At 36.8% G+C, this 27,542-nt stretch overlaps 1 protein-coding gene across 2 annotated transcripts in view; it reads left to right on the top strand.

The window, feature by feature from the left end:
• Window positions 1-27,542, top strand: part of ABCI10 (ABC transporter family protein) — a 181,567-nt gene that overhangs the window by 96,791 nt on the left and 57,234 nt on the right. For both annotated transcript variants that reach the window (XM_089805661.1, XM_089805662.1), the window contains exons 4-5: window positions 26,278-26,403; window positions 26,509-26,631. In XM_089805661.1, coding sequence (XP_089661787.1) covers window positions 26,278-26,403; window positions 26,509-26,631 — 249 coding nt within the window. The remainder of the gene's footprint in view (window positions 1-26,277; window positions 26,404-26,508; window positions 26,632-27,542) is intronic.

Genomic DNA, 27,542 nt, shown 5'->3' on the forward strand with positions numbered 1-27,542 from the left:
TATGATATATTTTATTCTTCCATTGGTGAAGGAATGAATTCTTGAACAAAGCTTGTGGATTTGAATTACTAGGTGGAATGTGATCGGATCATCTGTAAGGAATGTTTTTATTGTGATGTTATTGCTAGCATAAGTATTTATTTTAAATTCCAGAGTTTTAAATTATTATTAAGTTGTGTAACATGTGAATTTTTCATAACCAATTTTAAGCTCCTAATATTCAGATTTTATAGGTGACTGATTCCATTTGACATGACAATGAGTTCTACCAACTAATTATAATTGAAAGAAACTCTTTCTATTCTAACTATCTTTCATGTACAACTGATTTCACGTGAAACAAAATGAAATGTTTATGTATTACTAACAATTAACTACTTCTAACATATTCAACTGAAATAAAGTAACGGCTAACTATATCAACTGAAATGCTTATTCAACATAAAACTAAATGTTTACTCCATCTAGAAATTAAAGTATCTATCTATTCTTCTAAGGGTTAAAAGTAAAAGAAACATACAGTAATAATGAAAGAATCCATTTATCTCGTTGTCCAAGCTTCGGCATTGGTGAGAGGAGAAGCATTGACATAGGCTTAACCTCCCAACCACGGACCATTACTTATCTCCACACATCCTCATTTAATAGAATGACCCTCCCTACCTCGGGATCGGGCTTGGGATGTTCATAAGCCTAGCCGTCTAAGTAATCGGGTGGTTTGAGTGTCCCAATAGCTATTCACCAAAATAACTGAAGCATCTGGACAAACAACGAAGATCACATGTTCGACACATTTGCCTATATCTACCTTGGCCAAGGATTTCAAAGTTGGGTTTGTAAATCTGATATCCACCAGTCGACAACATATTTCATAATTGGAAGATGCATGAGCTATTATAGTTTTTATCTATTATTAATTTATTCTGATCCCATTCTTGTTTGTGCAGACTCACTACACCTCCTCACCTTCTCAGGCTAATATGCCTGTGATTCCTAGGTGCTCACGAGTTTATATCTTCCATATCTTCTTTACACCTCTTCACCTATAAAGGCATTACTGTCGGTGAATTCCTCGGTGTTGGATTTCATGATATTATATTCATCTCTATATGGCATAAAAGAATGTATTAAATTCTGAACAGAATTAGTTGTTCATGGTTATCATTGCATTTCCATTACTCACGTACATGGTTGATACTCTATTATGGATAAGGAACATTGGTGATATAAAAGTTAGGTGTTAGCCGACTGGATGGTTCCGGCGGTGTTTTCTATTTTGTAGCCGACGGGTAAATAGTTTCTAGTGGATGTAATATTGGGGCCGACGGACTCCTTCGGGAAGGTTCGGCGGTAGTATTTATATCCCGTCTGGGATCATTGTAATGCATTTGGTGATATGATATGCTCTGTATGTAATGTCTGGCATATGCGAATATAATTCTGCTATTTTGTTTCATTGTCTGTATGCGTTGATTTCTTTTACCTGTACGGTAAACAACAGGTTCTAAGAACTAAAAATCTATTAATGTACACCCCGATTCAGTCTAAAATAAATTGGCATCAGTATTATGGATTTTATACAAAACAAGATACACAATTGGTATAGCAATATGAAAGGAAATACAATCATGGTTCGACAGATTCTGTACTTGGTTCTTATGACAAACAAGAATCACAATAGGCATAGCAATGTGGAAGGAATTAAAAACATGGTTCGATGGTATCTTACGTGACACCTCTGTCTGCTCTTTAATTTCTGCAGCAGGAAGATTGGACTCTGTTGCTTGCTTAAAACCCGCGGTTTTGGAGATGTAAAAGGCAATATGGTAAGGCGGAAAAGCAGTGAAGGAAGTTGGATATTATTCTCAGTCTCACCACTCTATGTATAAATGTAGAGAACTAAGAGTCACCGATAGCAGAGAAGGAGAAATAGGTTGTGTCCGATACGAATCATGAGACTCTAATATAAAAAGAATAACTTGGCTCTTCGGCTACCAACAGTTACAAGAAGCCATTTGAATGCCATTCAAAATGAATGAGGAAAAGAAAAATTAAGAAGTAAAAGAGTTTTAATTATTATTTTATTATTATTATGCATCCCAATGTACGTTCATGTGTATGTATTGATAAAGTGGCATCATTAGATTATAACTTATAATTTATTGGTGTCACCTTATTTTTATATACATATGTTCGTATTTAATAGTGTATAATAATGATTAAACAATAAATTCATTGATAATTCTTTAAAGGTATGAATTATGTTTAATTTATATTATTTATTATATTGTTCCTTTAATAGCTCATGTGATTCCACAATGCAACATGTTGTCAAATCCTAGTATCCTTGCTAGGGCAGTCTTAGGTCAAACCTGTCGATTCTGATGACTGGACCATTCAACCATCCCCTTCCGATGATCCCATTTAGCAATGCTTCCCCTCTCTTCAGTCTTCTTCTTGCAATCACTTGAACAAACGTTCTCGCTAAGACATTAATTCAAAGATATATTAATTGTTAATTCAAAACCATTGTCAATCATCTAGTAACAGTTATAGTTTTCATCAACGTCTATAATAACTAACTCATTTCACATGATCATGAATGAAATAACTCATTATCAGTTGATACAACGTATTTAATTTAACTAACTTAATATGATTAGGAAGGAAATAAATTGATACAATGTCTATAATTAACTAACTCACTTCACATGACCAGGAAAAAAATAAATTGATACATCTATAATCAACTAACTCACTTCATATAATCAGGAAAGAAATAAATTGATGCAATGTCTATAATTAACTAAATCACTTCATATGAAAATAGTTCGTTAAACCAACGGCTATGATCAATTTTAAAACTTAGGGAAGAATTTGGGATGTAACATTGTGTCCTTTATAAATATTTTTTATTATTTTCTATAAATATTTTAATATTCGGATAGATGGATTGGGTCATTATTGCATTTAAAATTTGATAAACATAGATACTGTGAAATATTTAATTGTTTTCGTATTTATGTCTAGTTTTTCTCCGCAGGAGTTAAAATGCATCTTAGACTAATTTAAAACTGTGTTTATATAATTGATCTGTTGCGTCTGAATTGTTAAAATTATTTATAGTTTAAATATATTAAATTTTATAAAGTTGTATGTTTCAACTAATAATATTGACTCTGATTGCCCATTTAATTAAACACTGTGTCTTTTACTCTTGATTCATAATCCATAAGCTGGCAATTGTTTCATTTCTTTCCTTTGAAGAATTAATATATTCATTTGTTTCATTAATTTATAATTATTTTTTATTTAAAACATTATCACATTTATACAATCACTTATTCTCAGTTCATAATTTGCAGGATAAAAGCTTTCTATAATTCTTGCCATTTTGAAAGCTTTTGTTATATTCGCGTTCTAACTAATCTTCTTTAAGCATCTAAGGTTGTTGTCCAGGATCGGGTACACTCGCCTCGGTTTTGTAGCGCCGGAAGTTCAAGGGATTTGGATCACATCGATCAATCCCGTCAAGTTGGCCTTAACCAGTTGGATATCCCAACATTGAGCAAGCAAGGCTTGTAGGATTCCAATTTGCGGTTTTGGGAATCAACACATTGGAAACACTTGCTGTTGGATGACATGACGTGGGAAGGTGAGCACATCCTTCAACATCTGGCATTGCATTTGCTTGAGGACAAGCAAAATTTGAGATGGGAGGACTGTAATGTTTCCATTATAAAATAAATCATTAATCGAACTATTGTTAATGGGCTGACTGGTTTAATATATCTCAAACCCATTTTCTTTTGTTTCTGTAGTTTGTGTTGTCGTCGCCTATCTTTGAACACCCTTGGAAAGTTTTCCTCGATGGGTATTTAAGCACGGCTTGTAGGTAGTCATTAGATATACAATTTTGGATTATTTCTTTGTACTGCGAATTCCTGTTGGAGTTCTGGTTTCGTTCACCTTTCCGGAAGTGAAAGAGCTTCCCTATTTGGCTCATGCGGTTTTGATGGGATTCAACCTCACCCTATTCCGTTGTTGCATGTAACACTTCGCTCGGATTTGACAAATCAGAGCACCATCTTTTGGCAATTATTAGTTTAAGGTTGTGTGTGTTCTAATCTCTATTCTTGTTTGGCATTGTTTGATGAATTTAGAATTAATAGTTTAAAGTGCAGATCTGAAATCATTCTTTTTTTGTACTTCTTCCGTTTCTCACAACACTCTGCGCAACTACCATTACTCATCGTATGACCTCCAAGCTAAGCCGTACTACCTCCCAACCAACCATACGACCTTCATATACTCAACGATATGACCTCCATATGCTCACCGTACGGCCCACATAGTCCCTACTGTACGACTACTGTGCTAACTGTACAACTTCATTCTCACTTCACTATACGACCCCCTTATACCTCCATATGGCCAGACTGCTAGCCATACATCACCTCTTTCCCACCGTATGACACTTTTGGTGTCCCATAACATATTGTACGACCTGCACCATACAACCTTCAGCCTTGTCCATACACTCCATTTGACATCCGTACAAGCATTCCAGTGGCTATATATTGATTTTTAGAAGAGTTGTAGGTACGGGTCATTACAAAGACTATGCTATTAAATTTCAATGTCAGCAACATCGCTTTCATCCCCAAGTATAAGAATCCAAAAACATTTTCTGATTTTAGACCAATATCGTTATGTAATACCATTTAAAAAATATTTACTTAGGCAATCTATTTAAGTCTTCATTAGTTTATTCCCAACATCATCTCTCAAGAACAGGGTTGATTTGTGCCAAGAAGAGAAACTATGGAAGATGCAATAGTTGTGTATGAAGTGTTGCATTCCACGAATATTAGCTTCTCTGCGAATTTGTAATTAAATTTAACATGATGAAGGCTTATGATCAAGTGTGTTGGAAGTTTTTTATTTCAAGTGCTTTAGGAGTTTGGTTTTTCAGCCAATTGGTGTAAATGGTTTAAGGCTTGTATTCTGGGAGCATGGTTTTCAGTCATTATTAATGGAGTGTCGCCTAAGTTCTTCACAAGGAGTGAGAGAGGGTGATCTGTTGTCTCCAATATTATTCATTATTATGGCTGAGGCACTAAGCAAAACTATAAAAAATCAACAACTATTGGGTTTGTGGCTGGGTGCACACATTGAGGGGACTCCCTTTTTTGTTACTCACTCTCTATTCGCTGATGACACTCTTTTATTTGGGAAAGCTTGTATTCGAGATTCAAATCAGATTAGGAGAACGCTTGAATTATACACTTCAACATCGGGTCAGAAGCTAAACATGCAAAATTCCAAATATACTTATTTAACATTAGTGCTCCATTGGCTACTCAGATTGTGGATATTTTAGGTTTCTTTGTTGATAATTTGCTGTCAACATATTTGGGGATTCCTTTCTTTCTTGGGGCAAATAAAAATGTGTATTGGTCAATAGTTATTGAAAGGATCAATGGCAGAATATCGTCTTGGAAAGCCAGATGACTTTCATTATCGGGAAGAATTTTGTTGATAAAAACTGTGTTCGCAGCAATACCAAATTATTACTTAGCTGTGCTTAAAGCTCCAATAATTGTCATCAAGGATTTTCTTTGGAAGGGCAACCTTTCCGATGAGAAGAAAATACCACTAGTTTCAGTGGAGAATATGGCGAATACTAAATTTAAAAAATAGAAACAGGTCTTCATGATTTGAAAAATAGAAACAAAGCATTCAGGGGCAAATTAGTTTGGCATATGTATTCAAAGTCAAGCAGCAAATGGTGCCAAATCATGCAACATAAACTCTTAGATAATATGGATCCCAATAGAATTTTAACAATTATGGTCCTCCTAAGGGATCTACAATATAGAACTTTATGGTAACATCTCGGGATGTTGTAACAAATTATGTCACATGGGAGGTTCATAATGGATTTAGTGTGTCTTTCTAGCTAGACTCTGTTGGTCTAAGCTATATTAACCAGGCAAATTGATGAGAAGAGATGAAGAGGTGCAAGTGCAACCAATGGTAGACTGACATACCGGTCATGACAGAAGAATAAAGGAAGACGTGGAAGTGCTGGTCACAACCTAGTCACCATTGATTTGACAATACAAAAGAGGATCTGATAGCAATGTGACATGCACATAGAGATAATTAGTGAAATGTGGATGAAGCATGCAAGGTCTAAGGTTTAGATGTAGACTTGCAGATGGACATGCGACCTACAAGTATAGACATCTATGGATAGGTAGTCATAGGTGTCTTGTGACAATGCTCGCTATGCAATTCAAATTTCAAATATGCAGTTCGAGTGGGATAGTTTTTAAGGTTTCCCTCTATGAATAGTGAATGTGATTTAAAGATCACTTGGACTCATTTTGTAGGTTGGCTAGCAAAAAGAGAGAAGATTGCTGTCAAGAGGGAAAGCCAAAGTTGTCGTTGTTGCTGATCGTTGTGAAGAGAGTGCTATAACTGACAGGTGCACAAAGCACGAGAAGAAGACAGAGGAATTTCATCAAACCAAAACTAAGGAAGATGATTAAGGAATCTTTGAAGAGTTTTCACAGAGGATCTATCAAGAAAGGTGTGCCAAATATTTAGATCTAAGCTTTAGTTTGCTTTCTAACCATCGCATCTATTGTAAACCTTTAATAGGGCTGGCTTGTATGAGTCTTTGAAATCCTCTAACAAGGTCTCTCTTAGAAAGAGATTGAAATCCTCTAATAAGGTAGCCTTAACAGGCTGTTGTAATCCTAGCAGGTTATAGGCATTCCTAATAGGATGCATTTTTAGAAGAAATAGATTTAAACCTTTTATAGGGCACCCTTCTATTTGCAAGGAAAGGCTAGTAGGTATGTTACTCTCAACATAGTTTTTACCCCCACACCAGGGGTTTCCACATAAAAATATTTGTGTCATTAGTGTATGCATCTGTGTGATATTTTATGGTTTTATTGCATAGCCTCTACCATTTCCTTAACAATTAAGGTGATAGTAACAAAGTGTTTGTTAAGGCTAGCAGTATCAACCGGTAGATTTTTTAGTAGTGAGAGCACTGATTCAACCCCCCTCTCAGTACTGGTTGGGACCAACAATTGGTATATGAGCGCAGACCCTGATAAGTACAAGTTTAACAACTTGGGGGAAGATCCAATGGCATCACTCAGAAGACAGCTGGAAGAAGCACTGGACACTATCAAAGATTTAAAGGACAAATTGAGAGAGTCCTTAGCCAAGTAGAAGAAACTGATGAAAAGGTTGGGAGAAAGCCAAGTGCTGATAGGAAAGCTCGAAGAGCAAAGTAGTTATGAAGAATTAGAATAAGCAATCTCAGAACTCATGACTGAGAATTAAAAACTAAAGAAGAGGATTAAAAATATGAAAAAGCAACAAGAGCATGCAACAGTTAGACTAAGTGAAGCGCAAGATGAAAACAGGAATGCCATCCTTGCAAGAGAGAAAGCCTATGAGGAACTCATACTAGCTCATGAAGCAAAACAGTGAGCTGAGAATCTGGTGAAAGAAAAAGAAGATGAGATAGCTCTCATAGAAGAACACTGGTATATCACACAAGAAAACAATACTCTACTTGAGTATGATCATGATAAAACAGAACAACTGAATGCTCTAACTGAGGAAGTAAGGCAGATGGAGAAACAAGTTCGCCAACTGATGGATAAACTCAAGATAGTGAAGGAAGAATGTGATATGCTGATAGAACAAAACGAAAACACCCAAAAGGTGGAGGAACAGTTAAAACACTCAAAATGAGACAACAAGCACAACTGGTCTGCGATTCTAAGGGATTCATACAACTGAAAGAGGAGAATCTTTAATGGCAAAAGACTCAAAGTTCACAAAGAGCAAAGGGACAATGAAGAAAGGTATGTCATTGAACAAACCTACTTGTTTTCATTGTGGTAAAATAGGACACAAGTGGAATGAGTGATGACATGGGAAAGCTGCAACCAATAGACATGATGCCTATAGAGACTGTTGTAGTATTTGCCACCAATATGGACACAATGCACATGAGTTCGGGGATCTTGGAAATGGAGCAAGAGCATAACAATATTGTTATTATTGTGATATGTATGGTTATAGTGCAAAAGACTTGATCAACTACTAGATCATATTAGTCCTCTCCTAAGAGTAGGAGATAGATTTGCTTCGCTTGTGGAAATGACGGTCACATTGCATCACAATGCAAGTGGTGGACAAGTCAATGGAACCATGCAAGACCATGGAACTACACAAGTAGGGTATGCTGCAAATGCCACAAGACAAGTTATGTAGTCAAAATTGTTGGATCTAGCAAAAATCCAAACAATATCACAATGACAACAGTGGAAAAGGCAATGCCATTGATGTTAAGTCAGCAAGAACTTCGCTAAAGTGTGGCTCAAGAAAAGGGCAGAGAATACTGGAGTAAAGTTTGGAGAAGCAGTAAGCTTACCGACAAGTAGTGAGTCTTCCTAGTCAAGTTAAGCTGAGGAAAGATTAAGAGGGGTTAGGCAATCAAAGTAAGCCTTGCACCGGTCATCGCATTCAAATTGGTAAGTCATGACTAGTGACTCAGTGAAAAGCCAATGCATTGCACCTTCAAGTGGAAGACATGTTGTCTCCAACATTTGACTGTTGGATAAACTATCAGAAGACATTTATTGCACAGAGGTGGAGGTAGGTAAGGAAGTAAAATTACCGTTAGGACCTCAACGTTACTTTTCAGCTGGATCTATAAATAGATACGTCATTCGAAAAAAGTCACTTTTGCAATCTTGAGATTTGAAGAGCTTTTTCTAGCAAAACCCTAGCTACCAAAAGAGCAATTCTTTGTGTGAATATAAGCATGAAGCTACCAATTAATCTGAAATCTTAGAATCATATCAATGTAACAGATCAAAAAACAATTCCAGAGCTATAACTCATAATGGCACAGTATGATGGTCTATTTGAAGTAGAACTTGTCGACGGATAAAACGAAGATCCACCTATTAATGAACCAATCTTGCAAAGCGGTGATGAGAAGACATGACTGGAGCTTTATTCTCACTTCAAATGGTGTCTTACTACTCAAGAACTTGGGCAACTATCTCGAAGCAAAGATAGTGGAGCTGGGAGATGCATAAATTAAAGATATCTATGAGAAGTTTCATAAGAACGATTAGTAGAAAGAAGGTTTCGAAGACCTAGAAAAGACAACCCTAGCCCTTGCAATGGATATCCCAAATTTCTTCAAGGATGAATGAGTGAGATTCGTGCTCAACCAAGTGCACGACGATTACATATGTCTGGATAAGCTATACAAGATCGCAAAGGATGTGATTGAAAGAGTGATAGGGTTTAGTGGAACCGAAACAAAATTGACCACTTGAAAGAACAAACTAGATGAAGTGGCAAAATGACTGGATGCCATCGTGATGGAAAAATGTGTTTATTAAAGGATATTATTGATAAAAAAGTGCAATTTGCAATAAGGGTAATTGTGCAAAGACTCTACCACTCGAGTTAGACAAATAGTGTGCCAGCTGGAGTGGTGTATGGAGTACACCAGATTATAAATGAGAAAACCTAGTGTAATCTAACTGGTTGGTTATATGGGTGGATGATGGAGAATTTGAGGAAGATCAAGAGGGACAATGGTGTGCACATTTTCAAGTTTGGTGCAATACTGGTAAGCATAATTTTCTACTTCAAGGAAGAATTTCTTAGATACAAGAAGTTCCACTGGAAGTCAAGAAATAGTATCACAACTTAGTGAGTGTGCACATTAGGATGGGCAGTAGTGCCCTTGAGAAGCTTGAGAAGTATTTCAAGCAATTCCAAATAGATATGCAAAGGGGGATACCTATTAATTTGATAAACTACTGTAAAAGAAGTATTTGCTTCATAGCAAGCACAAACAAGTGCATGGTAGAGGCAATTGAACCAAGAACCCACTGCTGCAGTAGCAGAGCGGGAAATAGAATAAGAAAGGTTTATGTTTTGTGTATTTTAAATTTAATGTTTTCAATAAACGTCCTACATGTGGTGGCATACCTAGAGTAGCAGTTTGATGAGCTCTCCAGATATAGCCACCTAGGACCAGGTGTAGATTCTTTAAATTAGAATAGTTTTAATGATTGTCAGATTCCAATAATAGGTAGTAGGCAGTTTCGGATTCTTATCCTTTTCTTGGATGGAAGACGGAAAAACATGTGGCCTACTGCATGATTGTCAGATTCCAATAATAGGTAGTAGGCAGTTTCGGATTCTTATCCTTTTCTTGGATGGAAGACGGAAAAACATGTGGCCTACTGCATGATTGTCAGATTCCAATAATAGGTAGTAGGCGGTTTTCGGATTCTTATCCTTTTCTTGGATAGAAGACGAAAAAAAAAACGTTTCTCATCCTTTTATTAGAAAAGGAGAGTTAGTTTTAAATAAGCCGGTTGGCTATGTAAGAGATTCATTCGAATTTGGGTAATAGAGAAAGTTTCAGTTCTTGCCTTAGAAAGGATATAGATAATCGACTATGGAGTTTGGCAGCAATTCGATCTTGGTCTCTCTTGTCAAAGTGCAAATATATTTTCTTTGAGGACATTCCGGGTTAAAGATCTTGGTGTGCGAGTGAAGATAAACTATGGAGATTTATATATTCTGATTAATCCAATCTTGAGTTTGGTTCGAGTTCGATCCCGACTGATTGATGTCGTGCCCCTTGAAGTAACTCAGTTGAGTGAGTATTCCTCCTGAGCTTTCCAAGGTGTGGCTCTGCATCATTTTTGGTATCAGAGCTTGAGAGTTGCAGGTTGTGAAGTTATATGTTGAACGCCCCTGATCAAGATTCTTCAGTAGGGTCAAGCAAGATGGTGACCAATGCAGAGTTAGCGAAGAAGGTCGAGGAGCAAGAAGAACTTCTCCAGAATGAGAATAGAGAGTTGAAGGGGATAGTGGCAGAACTAGCCAGTAAGTTGGAATATATGCAGAGTGTAGTTGAGAAGAAAGAAATGAAAGAAGAAAGGGAAGAAGAGGAAGATGTACCTGACAGTGAAGAAGATAGAATAGCTGAGAACGAGAGGCCATTTTTTAAAGCTTTAAAGGCTTTGGGAGGAAAACCCGTTGATTTACCTATGTTTACAGGAAAGATGGATGCTGAATTAGTGTTGGAATGGATTGAAGCCTTAGAGAATCATTTTGAATGTGAGAAAGTTTCAGAATCGCAGCAAGTTAAATTGGCCAAATCCAGAATGAAGGGAGCAGCCCTTACATGGTGGAATTTCGTGCAAGAAGAAAGGGTAAAGGAAGATAAGAGGAAGATCTGTTCGTGGAAGAAGATGGTGTCAATGATAAGAGAGACGTATCTCCCTGAAGACTATGAGGTACAGTTGCATCAGAAGAGGCAGAATCTCAGACAAAGGGATATAGATGTCTGTACTTATACAGAAGAGTTTTAGAAGTTAAGTCTAAGGTCAAAATTTGCAGAACCTGAGAGTATCAAGGTAGCAAGATACCTAAATGGTTTGAGGATGAACATACAAGAAGAGTTGCAGTTGCTAAGTCCTAACACGGTAGCTAAATGCTATCAACTGGCTTTGAAGGTGGAAGAGAAAATCAAAAGGAGACAAGAAAATAATAACAGAGGCAGAGGAAGACAACCATTCAGAGGAAGAGGTACATTTGCAGGAAGGAGTCCAAATTTTCAGCCATAAATGGAGATGCATAATGAAGTTAATAAGTTTGATAATTTCAGAGGAAGTTTCAGAGGTAGAAGGCCAAATTTCAGAGGAAGATCACCAGGAAGGATGAATGGACCAATAAGATGTTACAACTGTAATCAGGAAGGTCATATGGCACACAAATGTCCAGCAAAAGCAAGCTCTAGTACTCATGGCGAAAGAAGAATACATCTGACACAAGAAGCGGATTTACAAGAAGATTCAGACAACCATGGTTATCCAGAAAAAGGGGAAGCACTTATGATGAGAAGAACACTGTTGAAAAGGCCTGTCAGAGAAGAACCACCACAAAGGAAGTCCATTTTTAGAACTACCTGTAAATTTGGAGGAAAAGTTTGCAAGGTACTAGTAGACTCTGGTTCTATAGAAAATTTTGTGTCTCTTGAAATGGTGGAAAAGTTGAAGCTACCAAGAATACAACACCCGTATCCTTACAGAATATCTTGGTTAAATAAAGGGCAACATACTATAGTAGAAGAGCAAGCTTGGGTGGAATTTCAGATTGGAGCCTATAAGGACAGATTATTGTTTGATATTGTTAACATGGATGCATGCCATTTACTTTTTGGCAGACCCTGGCAATATGATCTCAAGGCACATCATGATGGAGTGAAGAATACATATACCATTACAAAGAATGGAAAGGTCATTGAACTGATACCTTTAGTTGAGCCAAGTCAAGAAGAAGCAAAAGCCGCAGAAGCCAAAGTTATGGTGATGGGTAAGAAAGAATTCTTGAAAGAAGTGAAAGAAAAGAAGAGCCCACTCTTTGCACTGATTCCTGTACTCAAGGACCAATTGCAGAATGATGCTGAAAATCAGACTGAGGAAGAAAATTCAGAGATGGAGTCTTCAAACTTGAAGGTGGAAGTGATAGAAAAGAACAAGGAAAAGGTACCTGACGAAGTGGAACCAATTCTGGACAAGTACAAAGAAATTATAGCTGATGGAGTACCAAAAAGTCTCCCACCAGTGCGAGAAATCAGTCATTGCATTGATCTCATACCAGGATCAACATTACCCAACAGGGCGGCATATAAACTAACACCACAACAAAATGAAGAAATGGCAAGACAAATTGGAGAATTGCTCGAGACTGGTTTGATTGGTAAAAGTCTAAGCCCATGCGCAGTACCTGCAGTCCTAGCACCAAAGAAAGAAGGAACATGGAGATTATGCACAGATTCAAGAGCACTAAACAAGATCACTATAAGGTACAGATTTCCAATGCCTAGAATAGAAGATTTACTGGATTGTTTAGGGAAAGCAAGATATTTTTCAAAGATTGATTTGAAAAGCGGGTATCATTAGATAAGAATTAGGCTAGGAGATGAATGGAAAACAGCATTTAAGACAAATGAGGGATTGTATGAATGGAAGGTAATGCCATTTGGATTGTCTAATGCTCCTAGTACGTTTATGAGGCTTATGAATGAAGTTTTCAAGGATTTTACAGGGAAGTTTGTGATAGTATATCTAGATGACATTTTGGTTTTCAGCGAAACAAAAGAGGAGCATCTGAAACACATAGATTTGGTGTTGAGAAGGTTACAAGAGGAAAAGCTAATGATCAATATTGAGAAGTGTAGTTTTATGCGAGAGGAACTGACATACCTTGGCTTTGTGATCTCAAAGGAACACTCAAGATGGATCAAGATAAGGTAAGTGCAATTCTTTCTTGGCCAACTCCCAGAACTATTGCAGCAGTTAGAAGTTTTTATGGTTTAGCCACTTTCTACAGAAAGTTTATCAGAAATTTCAGCTTGATTTGTGCACCTATTTTGAACACCATAAAAGGAGGCCAAAAGTGTAAATTTGTTTGGACAGAAGAAGCCAATAAAGCCTTTGAACTTCTTAAGCAAAAAGTGGCCCGACAACCAGTCCTGGCATTTCCTGATTTCAATAAAGTCTTTCAGATAGAATGTGATGCAAGCAACATAGCCATAGGAGGTGTTCTTAGTCAAGAGCACAGACCAGTAGCCTTTTTCAGCGAGAAGCTCAATGAAGCCAAACAGAGATATTCATCATACGATTTGGAAATGTATGCACTTGTTCAATCCCTGAAGAAATGGAGGCACTATTTGCTACCCAAGGAATTCATTGTATACACAGATAACCAGGCACTTAGTTTCATAAACAGTCAAGAGAAATTGAATCATAGGTACATGAAATGGGTGGAGACATTACAAGCATTCACATTTTCTATCAAGCACAAGAAGGGAGTAACAAATAAGGTTGCTGATGCATTAAGCAGGAGAACTTTGACTACGTCACAAATTCAGTTGGAAACTACAGGTATTTCAAATCTGAAAGGTATGTATGTTGATGATGCTGATTTCAAAGACATTTATCAGGCATGTATTAATCTGGATGAAAGGTACAATAGGGAATATTCTGATTTTCTGGTTCAAGAAGGATTATTGTTCAAAGGAGGACAACTTTGCATCCCAAAGTGTTCAATGAGAGATAATATCATACAGGAGAAACATAGTGGGGCATTATCTAGTCATTTTGGACTGGATAAGACTGTAGAGTTGGTTCGTAGACACTATTTTTGGCCAAAGTTACAAAAGGATGTGCGGAAGCTTGTGGAAGAATGCACCATTTGTCAAAAAGGTAAAGGTAAAAGTACCAATGCAGGATTGTATCAGCCCTTACCTATTCCTTCACGACCATGGGAAAGTATTAGTATGGATTTTGGTATGGGATTACCAAGAACTCAGAAGGGGTATGATAGCATTTTTGTTGTTGTGGATAGGTTCAGTAAAATGTCACATTTCTTACCATGTAAATCCACCAAAGATGCATCATACATTGCAGATTTATTTTTCAAGGAGATAGTGCGAATTCATGGACTACCACTAAATATTGTTTCAGACAGAGATGGCAGATTTGTGGGTCATTTTTGGAGGACTCTTTGGAAGAAATTGGGCACAAATTTATCATTTTCATCTGCATATCATCCACAGACCGATGGCCAAACAGAAGTTGTCAACAGATCTTTGGGAAATCTATTGAGATGCCTTACAAAACAACATGGAGAAAAGTGGGATTCCATACTTGCTCAAGCTGAATTCTCATACAATGATACAGTGAACAGAAGTACAGGGAAATCTCCATTTCAAATTGTGTATGGTACACATCCAAGAGGAATTCTCGAGCTGAGGGAACTTCCAAATACTTTTCCAAGTAGTTCACATGCTGAAGCTATTAAAGAGGTCCAAGATCAAGTCAAGTTGCAGCTACAGAATTCAAATCAAAAGTACAAAGAAGTTGCTGATCAGAAAAGAAGAGAAGTACAATTCGAAGTTGGTGATTTAGTATGGGCATATCTGAAGAAAGAGAGGTTACCTCAAAGGAAGAATACAAAGTTACTACCTAAGAAAGTTGGCCCTTGTCAAATTCTGGAAAAATATGGACATAATGCTTACAAAATTCAGTTACCTACAAACATTGGTATTTCACCCATATTCAATGTTTGTGATCTCACACAATATAGAGGTTCTGAAACACAAGCCGTACATGAAGATTCAGTAACAGAAGATCTACAACAACTACCTAAACTAGCACCACCTCAGTTGGAGAAAATCCTAGATACAAAAATAAAGAAAACTCGCAGACGACAATACACTCAATATCTAGTCAAATGGAAGAACAAACCAGTGACAGAGGCTATTTGGATGGATGAGCAACAAATTAGCAAACATGGTTCATTAGTTCACGATCTCATCTCAAGTGGACTTGAGATTTTTTCTACACGGGAGTATGCTGCAGTAGCAGAGCAGGAAATAGAATAAGAAAGGTTTATGTTTTGTGTATTTTAAATTTAATGTTTTCAATAAACGTCCTACATGTGGTGGCATACCTAGAGTAGCAGTTCGATGAGCTCTCCAGATATAGCCACCTAGGACCGGGTGTAGATTCTTTAAATTAGAATAGTTTTAATGATTGTCAGATTCCAATAATAGGTAGTAGGCAGTTTCGGATTCTTATCCTTTTCTTGGATGGAAGACGGAAAAACATGTGGCCTACTGCATGATTGTCAGATTCCAATAATAGGTAGTAGGCAGTTTCGGATTCTTATCCTTTTCTTGGATGGAAGACGGAAAAACATGTGGCCTACTGCATGATTGTCAAATTCCAATAATAGGTAGTAGGCGGTTTTCGGATTCTTATCCTTTTCTTGGATAGAAGACGAAAAAAAAAACGTTTCTCATCCTTTTATTAGAAAATGAGAGTTAGTTTTAAATAAGCCGGTTGGCTATGTAAGAGATTCATTTGAATTTGGGTAATAGAGAAAGTTTCAGTTTTTGCCTTAGAAAGGATATAGATAATCGACTATGGAGTTTGGCAGCAATTCGATCTTGGTCTCTCTTTTCAAAGTGCAAATATATTTTCTTTGAGGACATTCCGGGTTAAAGATCTTGGTGTGCGGGTGAAGATAAACTATGGAGATTTATATATTCTGATTAATTCAATCTTGAGTTTGGTTCGAGTTCGATCCCGGCTGATTGATGTCGTGCCCCTTGAAGTAACTCAGTTGAGTGAGTATTCCTCCTAAGCTTTCCAAGGTGTGGCTCTGCATCACCCACTGGTTGACTGATTTCCCTTATGAGATTGAAGAGGACCCACTAAAAAATCTCATCAAACAATTGCTGGAAAAACCTGTTGATAAAGATCAACAAAGGTTTGACACGATCGAAGGGAAAAGGAAAGAGTTAATGGGGCAACAAGAAGAAGTCTTCAAGGAGAAGAAATGGAAGAAGAAGGAACAAGACAACCTGTACAATAGGCTAGAGAAAAGACAACTCAAGAAAGTGAAGAGAGTTCACAAGTGGAGACCAAAGGGGACTCCTCACTTGAACCTGAATCTGAAGGAGAAGAAGAAACAACAAGCAAAAGGAAATCAACAATCTCCAAGCCTCCAACAGTGGAAATGTTTAAGAGGAAAACCATAGAAAAAAGAAAGAGGAAACCTCCTTGCCAGCTAGAGGAAGAAGAACAAGAAGATATAGAGACAAAAAGTCCCAAGTCCACAAAGGAAGGTAAGAAACTTACCTTTCAAAATATTATCGATGATATTGAAAATAATGGGAATTATAATACACTTAGAGACAAATTTTTAAAATTTACCAAGCCAAATAAAAATAAAATTGTATAGCTGTATTTATAAGCCTAAGAGCATTCAATCGAACACTAGCTATGATAGAGTCACAAGTTCCAAGTGAATTGTTTGAGACAATGAAGGAAATATGGTCTAGAGCCCTAATAGAATGGAAGAAAATCCTAGATGGAGCGCTAGCAAATCTTAGACCCGATCTCAGTAAGGAGTTTATCGACCTTGTAGAATCATGCAGGCAGAACACCAATGACCCAGAAAATGTAGCATTAATAACTACAAGCTTGAAGAAAGATGCCTTTGCAAACACAAATAAATTTTGGTCTCAATTGTATGAACAAGAGAAAGCAACCCTCAAGAAAAGGGAAGGCCAAGGATTGGAGACAAAAGTTAAACAAAAGGGAAAAGAGCAATCTAGGACAATAGGTCCCAAAAGTTCAAAGAAGAAGACAATAGAATAATCTGCTGCCTAGGTCGTGCAAAACACACAAATAAGCCAAGACCTAAACAAGGAAGCTAAGGAGAGGGGAGAGATGCAACAGAGCTCAACAACACCATTGGCAACATAAGAGAAACAAAAGGACTATACATAAACATCAGAAGAACATCCTAGTATCATCGATGTGACCAAGGAGGGAGAACAAGGACAAGATGCAACCGGTCATGATGAAGTAACCGAACTAGGAGAGAAGGGAGGAGCAATAGAGGAGAAAGATATAGGTGATGAATTGGGTGACTCTTTGTAACAAACAAGTTTTCTTAACTAAAAAGATTAGAGCTAAAATCTGATTTCAAGTAGATATGAAAGTAATACTTCAACTAAACTACCGAAATATAACGTCTTTAATTCCATTTCATGGGATATTAACTAAATTAACATTCAACTGAAATAACTACCAACTGGAATAACTGTTTTCTATCATCTTAAATAATTACTATTCATACTATGATATTTGATATACACAAGAGAAAGTAAATGCATAGCAAAGGATAGAGAAAGAACATACAAAAGCTAACTGGAGAGCCTTGAACTGGTTGTGCAAGCCTTGGCTTTCGGATAAGAGGAGAAGCATTAACTTAGACTTAACCTCTCAACGGCAGAGCATATCAATCCCCACACAATCTTTTGATAAGAAAGGTCCTCCCTACCTCGGGTCTAGGCTTGGGGCACTATTAATCCAGCCATCTGAGCAATATCGGTGTTTAGAATGTCCGCTAAGTAATAGATGGACATGTCTGATTATCTGGCACCACCGACATCTTGTGATCTGTAGAAGGCAAACATGCTTTTAACAACCTTGGCCAAGGTTTTTGGATGGGTTTCTAATACTTGATCACCACCGCTCGACTTGACAACAGGGTAAATAAAATGGACATGCGTGAGCTATTAAATGATTCTCTAAAAGTAATAAATTTGTTGTATCAAATCTGATTTTGTTTTCTTGTTCTTGCAAAACTTTCTCCCACCTCTTCACCCTCTTTCCGGCCATCTAGTCGAGTGAGTCCTAGGTGTCCAATCATAGAAGATATCAATTCATTTGCTGAAACTCAGCTGTTGGAATTATATATATATATATATATATATATATATATCAATATTGATACAATACAGTTCTTAAAGACTTCAAGAAACTTCAAAGGATATAACTCAAATTTGAAAGACCAGCTTAATCAAAGAGGAAAACATAGTACAAAAATGTGTATGTGGTTTAGTCTTAACATGGTGAAAAAACTTGGTGTGCTTGATCGAATGTACTGTCCGATAGACTTAAATTACATCAAGGCCGAGCATCATTATTTGGAAATCCCGGAAGCTATTCTTGCATCTATACTTTTGAATGCAATACATATATCAAAATAAGTTTAGGAGAACTGATCACATAACCTGATCAATGGAAGAAAATGGATCTTTTCTTAACTCTGAATGGCCAGCTCTCAAAGTCGGCTTCTCAAATACGGAATTTAGGTTCGAATACTATACAAATATTAGAAATAGAAGCTCGGTTCTACTTCAATATCAATCGAAGGGAAAAGGAAAGAAATAAGAAGAGGGAACAAAAGTAATCTGGGGTGCTTGCTCTCCAACATATGTTCAAACATATAAACATACGAAATAATGAAGAAGGTTTAAAGGAAGCCGTGGCTCTTGGTATCAGTTATAGAAAAGATAACCTGCTTCTTGGTTCACCAATTTTTTAAAAGATGATGCCAAGTGCACTCCTCGTCTCTAATAGAGATTTATATTTGAGGAAAGAATTTGAAGGTCTCCTAATCAAATATATATATATTCGAATAGTGACATCATATTGTTATCTTGTCCAAGGTTATAACTATTAGGATTGTAATGTCCCCGTTTTGGCTAACATTGTTTTGCGTGCTGGATCAGTCTATCACGGACTCTCGTAGACTGGTGGTTGTGAGGAGAGAGTCATTCTGGCATTTATTTGGGGATTTGATGGCTTATTATGCTCTTGGAGATATTATTTTATTTATATTTTATCATTACTTCTTATATGGTGCCCACATGTTATAATTCTAAGTTGAGTTGCACTTTTTATTTTATAAAATTATTTAATTATAAAAGTGCATTATAATGGAATTTTATAATGGATGCTTCTAGAAGTTCTTAGTAACTTCTTAGAAAAGTGAATAAATAGAGGGCTTGGCCTCTCATTTGCATATACTTGAATTGATGATTGTACTACCTTTTCTCTATGAGCATTTGTAGCCAAATATTCAGCATAATCCTTGAGAACGATACCTCTCAAGAGATTGCATAACTGAGGAAGTGAAAGACCTTCTGAAGGGTTGCACATTGGAAGTGGTAATCAGCCATTTCATGTTGAGTTTCATTGGTGTATTCAGTTTTGGATAGAGACTTGATTGAGGGTTTGAGGTTTTTGTTGCTAGGAGACTTTTTTTTTCATCTACTCATCAAGGGGAATCATTTTGGCTGAGCCTTGGAGGCAAGTCGGTGCATTTTTGAGGAGTTTTTGACAGGGCCTGTTATACAACTGAGACACACATATTTGCTCATATCTAACAACCAGTGGGGAGTCTGATTTTCTGTTTTGGGGAGGATATTCCTCGACCCTAGGCGCCTCCATTCTTTCTATTTTCGGCTAGTTACTGCCCCGCAACAATTTATGCTAGGTGCCGTACAGTCCGTACAGGTATGGCTGCAGATTGTACAGCTGCCGGTGACAGGACAGATCGTGGTTGCAGTTTGATTATTACAGCATCAGCGATCAATCAATATCATCTTCATTATATCAGGTTCTTTCCCTATTCGGTTGTAATAGCTAGATGATTATTGTGTCATGATTGTACTAAGGGTTTGAATAGATGCGTTAACAGTCAATGCATAAATTGCAGTTCAGTCACTGTTGTATACAGCTATATGAAACATTGTATCCTAAGTTGAAGTAAATTGCGTGTGACAAGACATTTATGATCAGTCCAATCAATAAGGACATCCTTGCATTGCATAATCTGTAGTAGTTTTCTGAGTATTGGACTATTTGTAAATTCTGAAATTGCAATTGTGTGTAAGGAAGTCTATATTGGAATATATTCATATTGGCACTATTGTGTTGCCTGGATTTGTTGCTTAACAATATCTACGATCAGTTATTTACTACCAGCAGTATAGTTGATTGCTTACCAAGTGTTTGACGGATTGCTTAGTACATATTCAGTCGTTTAACTCAACTGTACAGTTCAAATTACATGCCAAGTGTTTGACGAAATTCAATTGTACAAAGAATCAGTGTTTTAGTGATCCTATTAGTAAGGGTTGTTTTAGTGATCCTATTAGTAAGGGTCATTACAAGGATACACATATCTAAATACATATATGCTTGGGAGATTATTTTATTTTCATATCCTCTCAAGGTATACGCATATTATGTATACGTATATTAATAGGGATGAGCTTGTATAATCTGATACTATGGTGGCACCATACTCTTATACTTATGTGCACACACACACACACACACACACATATATATAAAATTTTGAAGTGACGAGGAAGTCAACATAAATCATTAATGGTATGTATTTTGATTATGTTAAAATGTTTAATGTTTTATTGATTGTCCAATAGCTCATGCATGTCCAATGAATGTACCCTGTTATGCAGTTGCTAGGTCCTTACCAAGATAGCTAGAGGTCATACATGTCAATTGAATAAATGGACTAAGGTAGTGCCCCATTCCGTAGATCCCATTAAGCAATGCTTCTCTCCTTTGTCTGCTCCTGCAACCACCTGTGCAACATTTTCCACAATAATAACAAGTTCCCATGATAAATCCATATCAACATATAACATAGATAATAGTAAAGAAATTAGTTAATAACCATCATTCCAAAAGCAAGCAACTGCTAACTACCATTGTCAACATATGACAAGAATGGTTAACTACTATCATTATTAAACTGTTATACATAATAATTGATAACAACCAATTTCATATGAAACAACAGTTACATATAACTACTCTTTTCACATGAACAGGAAAAAAAAACATTAGTTTTTATCTATTCAACTTGATGGCTATAATAAGCTTAAATATGTCAAAATTTTGGGATGTAACACTTTCAATTACCTGCAATGAAAATACATGGTGATGCAGAAGAAGATCAAGTAAGGAAGACAACATAGATGGAAAGGCAGGAGACTTTTTCGTCCACTCAACTGCAAGAGATACCAATAGTGGAGCTGTCATCAACACTATTCAAGGGAGAGAGGAGTGTCAAGAAGCCAAAAAAGGGCAAAGAGGAAAAGAGATTCAAAGGAATTCATTAGCAAGAAGAAGAGCAAAGGGAAGGAAGAATCCTTTGAATAGGCAAAGTCCACAACATCGAAAGATGAGGGTACACTCTTTGACACTGACTTAGCTAAAGTTGCCAAGATGGAAGAACTTGGAGACAAAGTCAATGAAATGAGCAAGAGAGTTTGAGAGATGAACTTAAAAGAACTGAATAAATATACTCTACTCACAGAGAGATACAAACAGTTGAAGCAAAATTGCAAAAGATATGAGCAAGTCACCACATTGGTAGATGCTCGTGATATATTGAAAGGACTTGTGGAAGGGACATCCTACAATGAGGATGATGATCTGATTAGCCAGATGAAAGATGTCATAGGTCATCTCCATGAAATGGTAGGCAAGTTCCTAGTGCTAGTGGAACAACAGGTTCCAGTAAGACCTCTTGAAGAGGAGAAGAAATCCATTTGAGAGAAGAATGGGGAACTAACAACACTTGAGGATGAGTTGTTTGAAGCATTGAAAGAAATAACCCCGGTATTTCAAAAATCAGTAACATCACACACCTTAACAAGTGATCTAGAGCACAAAAGAACAAAGGTTCATCAACAACATGATGAAGCTGCTCAGGCTTATGATCCATTCTCTGGATCAGCTGCAGATCACATCACGAAAATACAAGATACAATGTATCTGATGCATCAATTGCGAGCACAAGAAGAGAAGAGAGCTATCCGACTGTTGAAGGTTCAATGTTTCTTAACTATAATGACAAGAGTCATCAATGAACATATCAAGGCAACGGATATTTATATAGCCATGCCCTTAGTAGAAATGAAAAATGTAATCTACAGGCAAATGACAGATCTTAGGAGTGTGGTATTAGTTTTCAATCATACGAAAGAGTCATAGGAGACTACTAAACACAACATGAGAAAGATACAAGGATATTTTTGCAATGTTGTAGAAAGGCAGACAAGATTGCATAATATAGAAAAACATCACAGGGGTAGAATGTACCCAAAAGAAAGAACTCACCAGTACCTCACCACTACCCATTGTCATTGATGACAAAAGCGGGAGAAGACAAAGAAAATAAAAGAAACCAAGAGAGAAGTACTAGACAAAGAAAAGAAAAGAAAAGAAACCAAGAGATAAGTACTAGATAAAGAAAAGAAAAGAAAAGAAACCAATAGAGACATACTAGAACAAATAAGGGGAGAAGTAAAGAAGGAGAAGATGTCAAAGCACATGGGGAGAAGACAATAAGATATGGGAAGAAGAAAATGCAAAAAGACAGGGGATATGACAAGAGAAGAAGATAACAAATGAGATGAATAAAAGAAAGCAATTAGAAAGGGGGAGTAAAGTCTAAGGCTACATACATGCAACACGACAACAGGTTAGCCTAAAGGTTTTGCCATCAATTGCAAAGGAGGATATTGTTGGACTAAGCTACATTGACCGAGTAAATTGATGAGAAGAGAACTCAAGTATTAAGTAGGAAGTGTTGTCATTGATTGAGAACTGGTTAACAAGAAGTAATGAAGTGTTGCAAGTGCAACCACCTGAAGACTGACATATCAGTCATGATAGAAGAATGAAGGAAGACATGGAAGTTTGATGGTTGCTGCCCAGTCACTATTGATGTGATGATACAAAAGAGAATTTAATAGCGACTCGACATGCACACCAAGATAAATGACGAAGTGTTGGTAAAGCATGCAAAGTTTCAGGTCTAGATGTAGACTTGGAGATGGACAGGCTGATCTATGGGCATAGACTTCGACAGATAGGTAGTCATGGGTATCTTGTGCCAATGCTCATTATGCAATTCAAATTTTAAATATGCAATTCGAGTGGGATAAATGTTAGGGTGTCCATCTGTGAATAATGAACGTGATTTAAAGATCACTTGGACTTCATTTTGTAGGTTGGTTGGCTAAAAGAGAGAGGATTGTTGTTGAGAGAGGAAGCCAAAGTCGTCGTTGTTGCTGAAACTATGTTGAATGGAGATCTGTAAAAGCAGACATGGACAATTGTGAAGAGAGTGCAACAAATGATAGACATGAAGAGCATGAGAAGAAGGAAGAGGTAGTGAGTAGAGGAAGTTCATCAAGCCAGAATTGAGGAAGAAGATCAAAGAATCTTCAAGGCATTTTCACAGAGGATCTATTAGGCAAGGTGTGCCAAATAATTAGATCTAAGCTTTAGTTTTCTTTCTATCCATCGCAACTATTGTAAGCCTTTAACATGACAGACTTGTAATGAGTCTTTGAAATCCTCTAACAAGTTATCTCTTAGAAAGAGATTGAAATCCACTAATAAGGTAGCGGTAATAGGCTATTGTAATTTTTGTAGGTTATAGGCATTCTTAACAAGAGGCGTTCTCAGAAGAAATAGATGTAAGCCTTTTACAAGACACCCTTTTACTTGCAAGGAAAGGCTAGTGGGTATATTACTCTCTTTGTAGTTTTACCCTCAAACTGAGGGTTTCCACATAAAAATATGTCATTAATATATGCATCTGTGTGTGATATTGTTTGGTTTTATTGCATAGTCTTTATCATTTCCTTAACAGTTAAGGTGATAGTAACAAAGTGTGTTAAGGCTAGCTGCATTAACTGGTAGATTTTGTAGTAGTGAGTGTGCAGATTCATCCCCCCTCTGAGTACCGGTTGGGATCAACAAACTCATGGAATGAAAGCCCCCTTTAGCTAATCTACCTAATTTTTAGGACATTATAAACATAGCTACTGAGGGTTAGGGCAGGAAGTTAATTCATTATGTCTCTGTCGTGGAACTCATCTCAAGTAGGGTGGTATGGAAGGATCCTGTAGAACTACCATTAAATGATCAACAAAGGGCTAAGTTACATGAAGTATTTGTAGATAGGAAAGTATTTTTTTCAGCAAAGGATGATTTGTTGAGATGGGCCCCTACTAAAGATGGTAAATATTTGATCAAGGAGGTGTATAGAGCAATCCAACAATTTGACAACGTGAGTCCTCATCGTGCATATACATTTTGCTGGAACAGTTCGGTAATGTCCAAGGCTGGATATTTTGCATTATTGGCAATTAAGAAGACAATTCTCACAAGTGATAGACTAAATAGGCTTCATATTGGACAACCCTTTAACTGTGTGCGATGTGGTGAAGATACTAAGATTCCTCTAGTCTCCCCATCTAAACCCAAGATTCCTATGTAAGGGGTAGTTGGCAAATGGACATGGCTACTTGCCCTGCTTTAAATGTAGTTGTTCGTCGTAAGGTATTGGGTCACCAATACATCAAATCATACAATCAAAGCAATTCATTCATTCAATCAATCAATCAATCAATTATACAAATATCAATCATTCAATAATAATCGAATGCCCAACTCATATAAATAGAACTCAGAAAAATTGCATTAATCTAAAATATTAAGGAAAGTGATTGGTATGCAATGTCATTGTATTTACTATTTGTTTATGAAACTGTTAGGGAGATGCAGGAGTATGAGTCCCCTCAATGAAGTAGACACCCATTGAGTTGGTTGCTTGTGGGCCAAGGTGTCACATTGTCTCTGAGGGATGTTTCGTGCTCTTGAGCTTGGCTGAGGGATATCAACTCCAGGCCTCCTAACAAGAATTACAAGTCTTGTAATTATTCATTTGATTTTCATCATTCCTTTCCATCCTTATTGCCCATAGAATTTTAGGGCAATCATGTTAGCCACTGACAAGGAAACACTATAGGGAGATGTAGGGGAAGGGTCCTGTCAAATGAGCAGATGCCCATAGAATGGGTTGCTTGTAGGATTGGTTTCTTGTGGGCCAAGGGGTCACTTTTAGTTGGTTGCTTGCTCAATGCCCTTGAGCTTTATTGTGGAGAATAATCTCTCGGCAGCCTATGATTTTTTTCCCTAAAATTTCTAATATGGTTGAGGCTATAGTGTGCATGTTCACAAAAGGAATCTTCATTATCATTTTGTTCAATGATCAATTATTTTTCTCCTGAATTCAATTGCTATTGTGTAATTTAGTGAAACAATACTCTTGTAAATAAATTGTATTTTGGAATTTTTTTTTCTTTTTGGTAAAATTAGGTATATACCAAAAGGGGACATTACATCCTGGCATCTGCCTAGACACAGATCCTGATATTAACATAATAACAAGTATAGACAATGGGAATCAAAGGCCTTTGCAGTGTTTATAGATCTAAGTTTGTGTTTATATTACTATGCTGCTTTCATAAATGAATGCGAATGGAGTAATGTGAGTTTGTCTCCCCACAGTACACTATGTGCTCTAGGCCCTGTGAGAACTAGTTTTGCATCACCGTAGAAGCATTAATTACCTGTCAAAACTAGTTTTCTGTCACCTTAGAAGCATGAGTTTTCTGCCATATTAATATATACTTTCTCAAGATTACTTTTGTTGCGTTGTTTGATGAGGTTAGAAGTACTATCTTAGACCCAAAAGGTTTCAACCTTTTGGTAGTCCCATAATGCTTGCATCTTATATACTACTTTTGGGACTCATTGACTGCTTTTGGTGGTGTGCTGAAGTTAGAAACTTAGAACATTGTCATTAATATTAATATTTGCATCTATGATGTGTTTAAATACTGAAGACAAAATTTATATGTGGTACTCTGAGCAGGTTGTAATGCCAACAGTAGAAGCCGATGTTGCGTTTGGTCTTGGACAATTCAATCTTAGTGATGGTGAAGTCAGAATTAGAGTGACCAACGCTTTAGAGGCAGTAGGAATGGTAGAATACATACAAGTATGGATTACAGTTCTCTTATGGTTTTGTTGAGAGTTGCTGGATTATACATTATATATTTGAAGGCTGATATTCTTAGTAACCATGAATTATTTCTATCTGCAGAGACCAGTCCAAACTCTAAGTGGTGGTCAGAAGCAAAGGGTTGCTATTGCGGGTGCACTGGTAGAAGCAAGCAGGGTGCTACTTTTGGATGAGTTAACAACATTCTTAGATGAAACTGATCAGGTACATTTCAAATTGATCTACTCATTTCTGGAACATACTCTCTCTCTTGACTTACAAATTATATAACATTTAACATACCTGGCATATTCCGATTCATGCAGTCCACATTAGGGTGTTTCACAATGTAATTGAGTGTTTGGCTTTTCAATACAACACTCTGACCATGACCCTAGCAATGACAACACTAGCTGCTCATAAGCTTCTTTTTATTTTAAAATATCTAAAGATTATTAAGTGTAGAAGTAAATGCACATTACTCTGTTTAATTAAAACCAATTAATATGATGGCCATCTGTGCATCATGCATGCCTTTTCTATGCATTTATTTTGCTCAAGTCAGTTTGCTATACTTAGTTTTTTAGCTTCTTCCCTTTGATGAACAAGAATATTTAACCTTCTCGTGTTGCATGTTGATCTGGGTCCAAGAAGAGGCAGCAGATGAACATTGTTGTAGTAAATGAATAAATTACAACTATGTTCAGAATTCAACTTTATTAATCAAACTGGATACCATAACTGTACCTGCATGGTTATTGCAGAAACATTCCTGAAGCACATGAACATTACTTTATTTTGGGCATATAATCTAGTCTGTGCTTGGCACTAGGTATTTTGAGGCAGGAGCTATTGATTCAACTTTTGTTACTGAGAAAACTGTCAATTCCTCAGTAACATAGATCCTTGAAGTTTGAAGTTTCCTTACTTAAAGTTTTGCTCACAGAAGCATGAACCAAATAACTCTCAAGATCCATAAAGCAACTTTTTCTAAGACATCAGACACTATGCACTATGCAGAGATAAGAGAAGAAAGTTCCAAGTAAAACTTTAAAGACAGAATCAGTCAGACATGTATTTAATGATATGATAATATGACACAATGATTTCTATATCTCAATGCTAGGTTCTTTCTT

Source organism: Cupressus sempervirens, chromosome 10 (genome assembly GCF_028749045.1).
Source record: "Cupressus sempervirens isolate cs-2001-9-10 chromosome 10, ASM2874904v1, whole genome shotgun sequence".
NCBI lineage: Eukaryota > Viridiplantae > Streptophyta > Pinopsida > Cupressales > Cupressaceae > Cupressus > Cupressus sempervirens.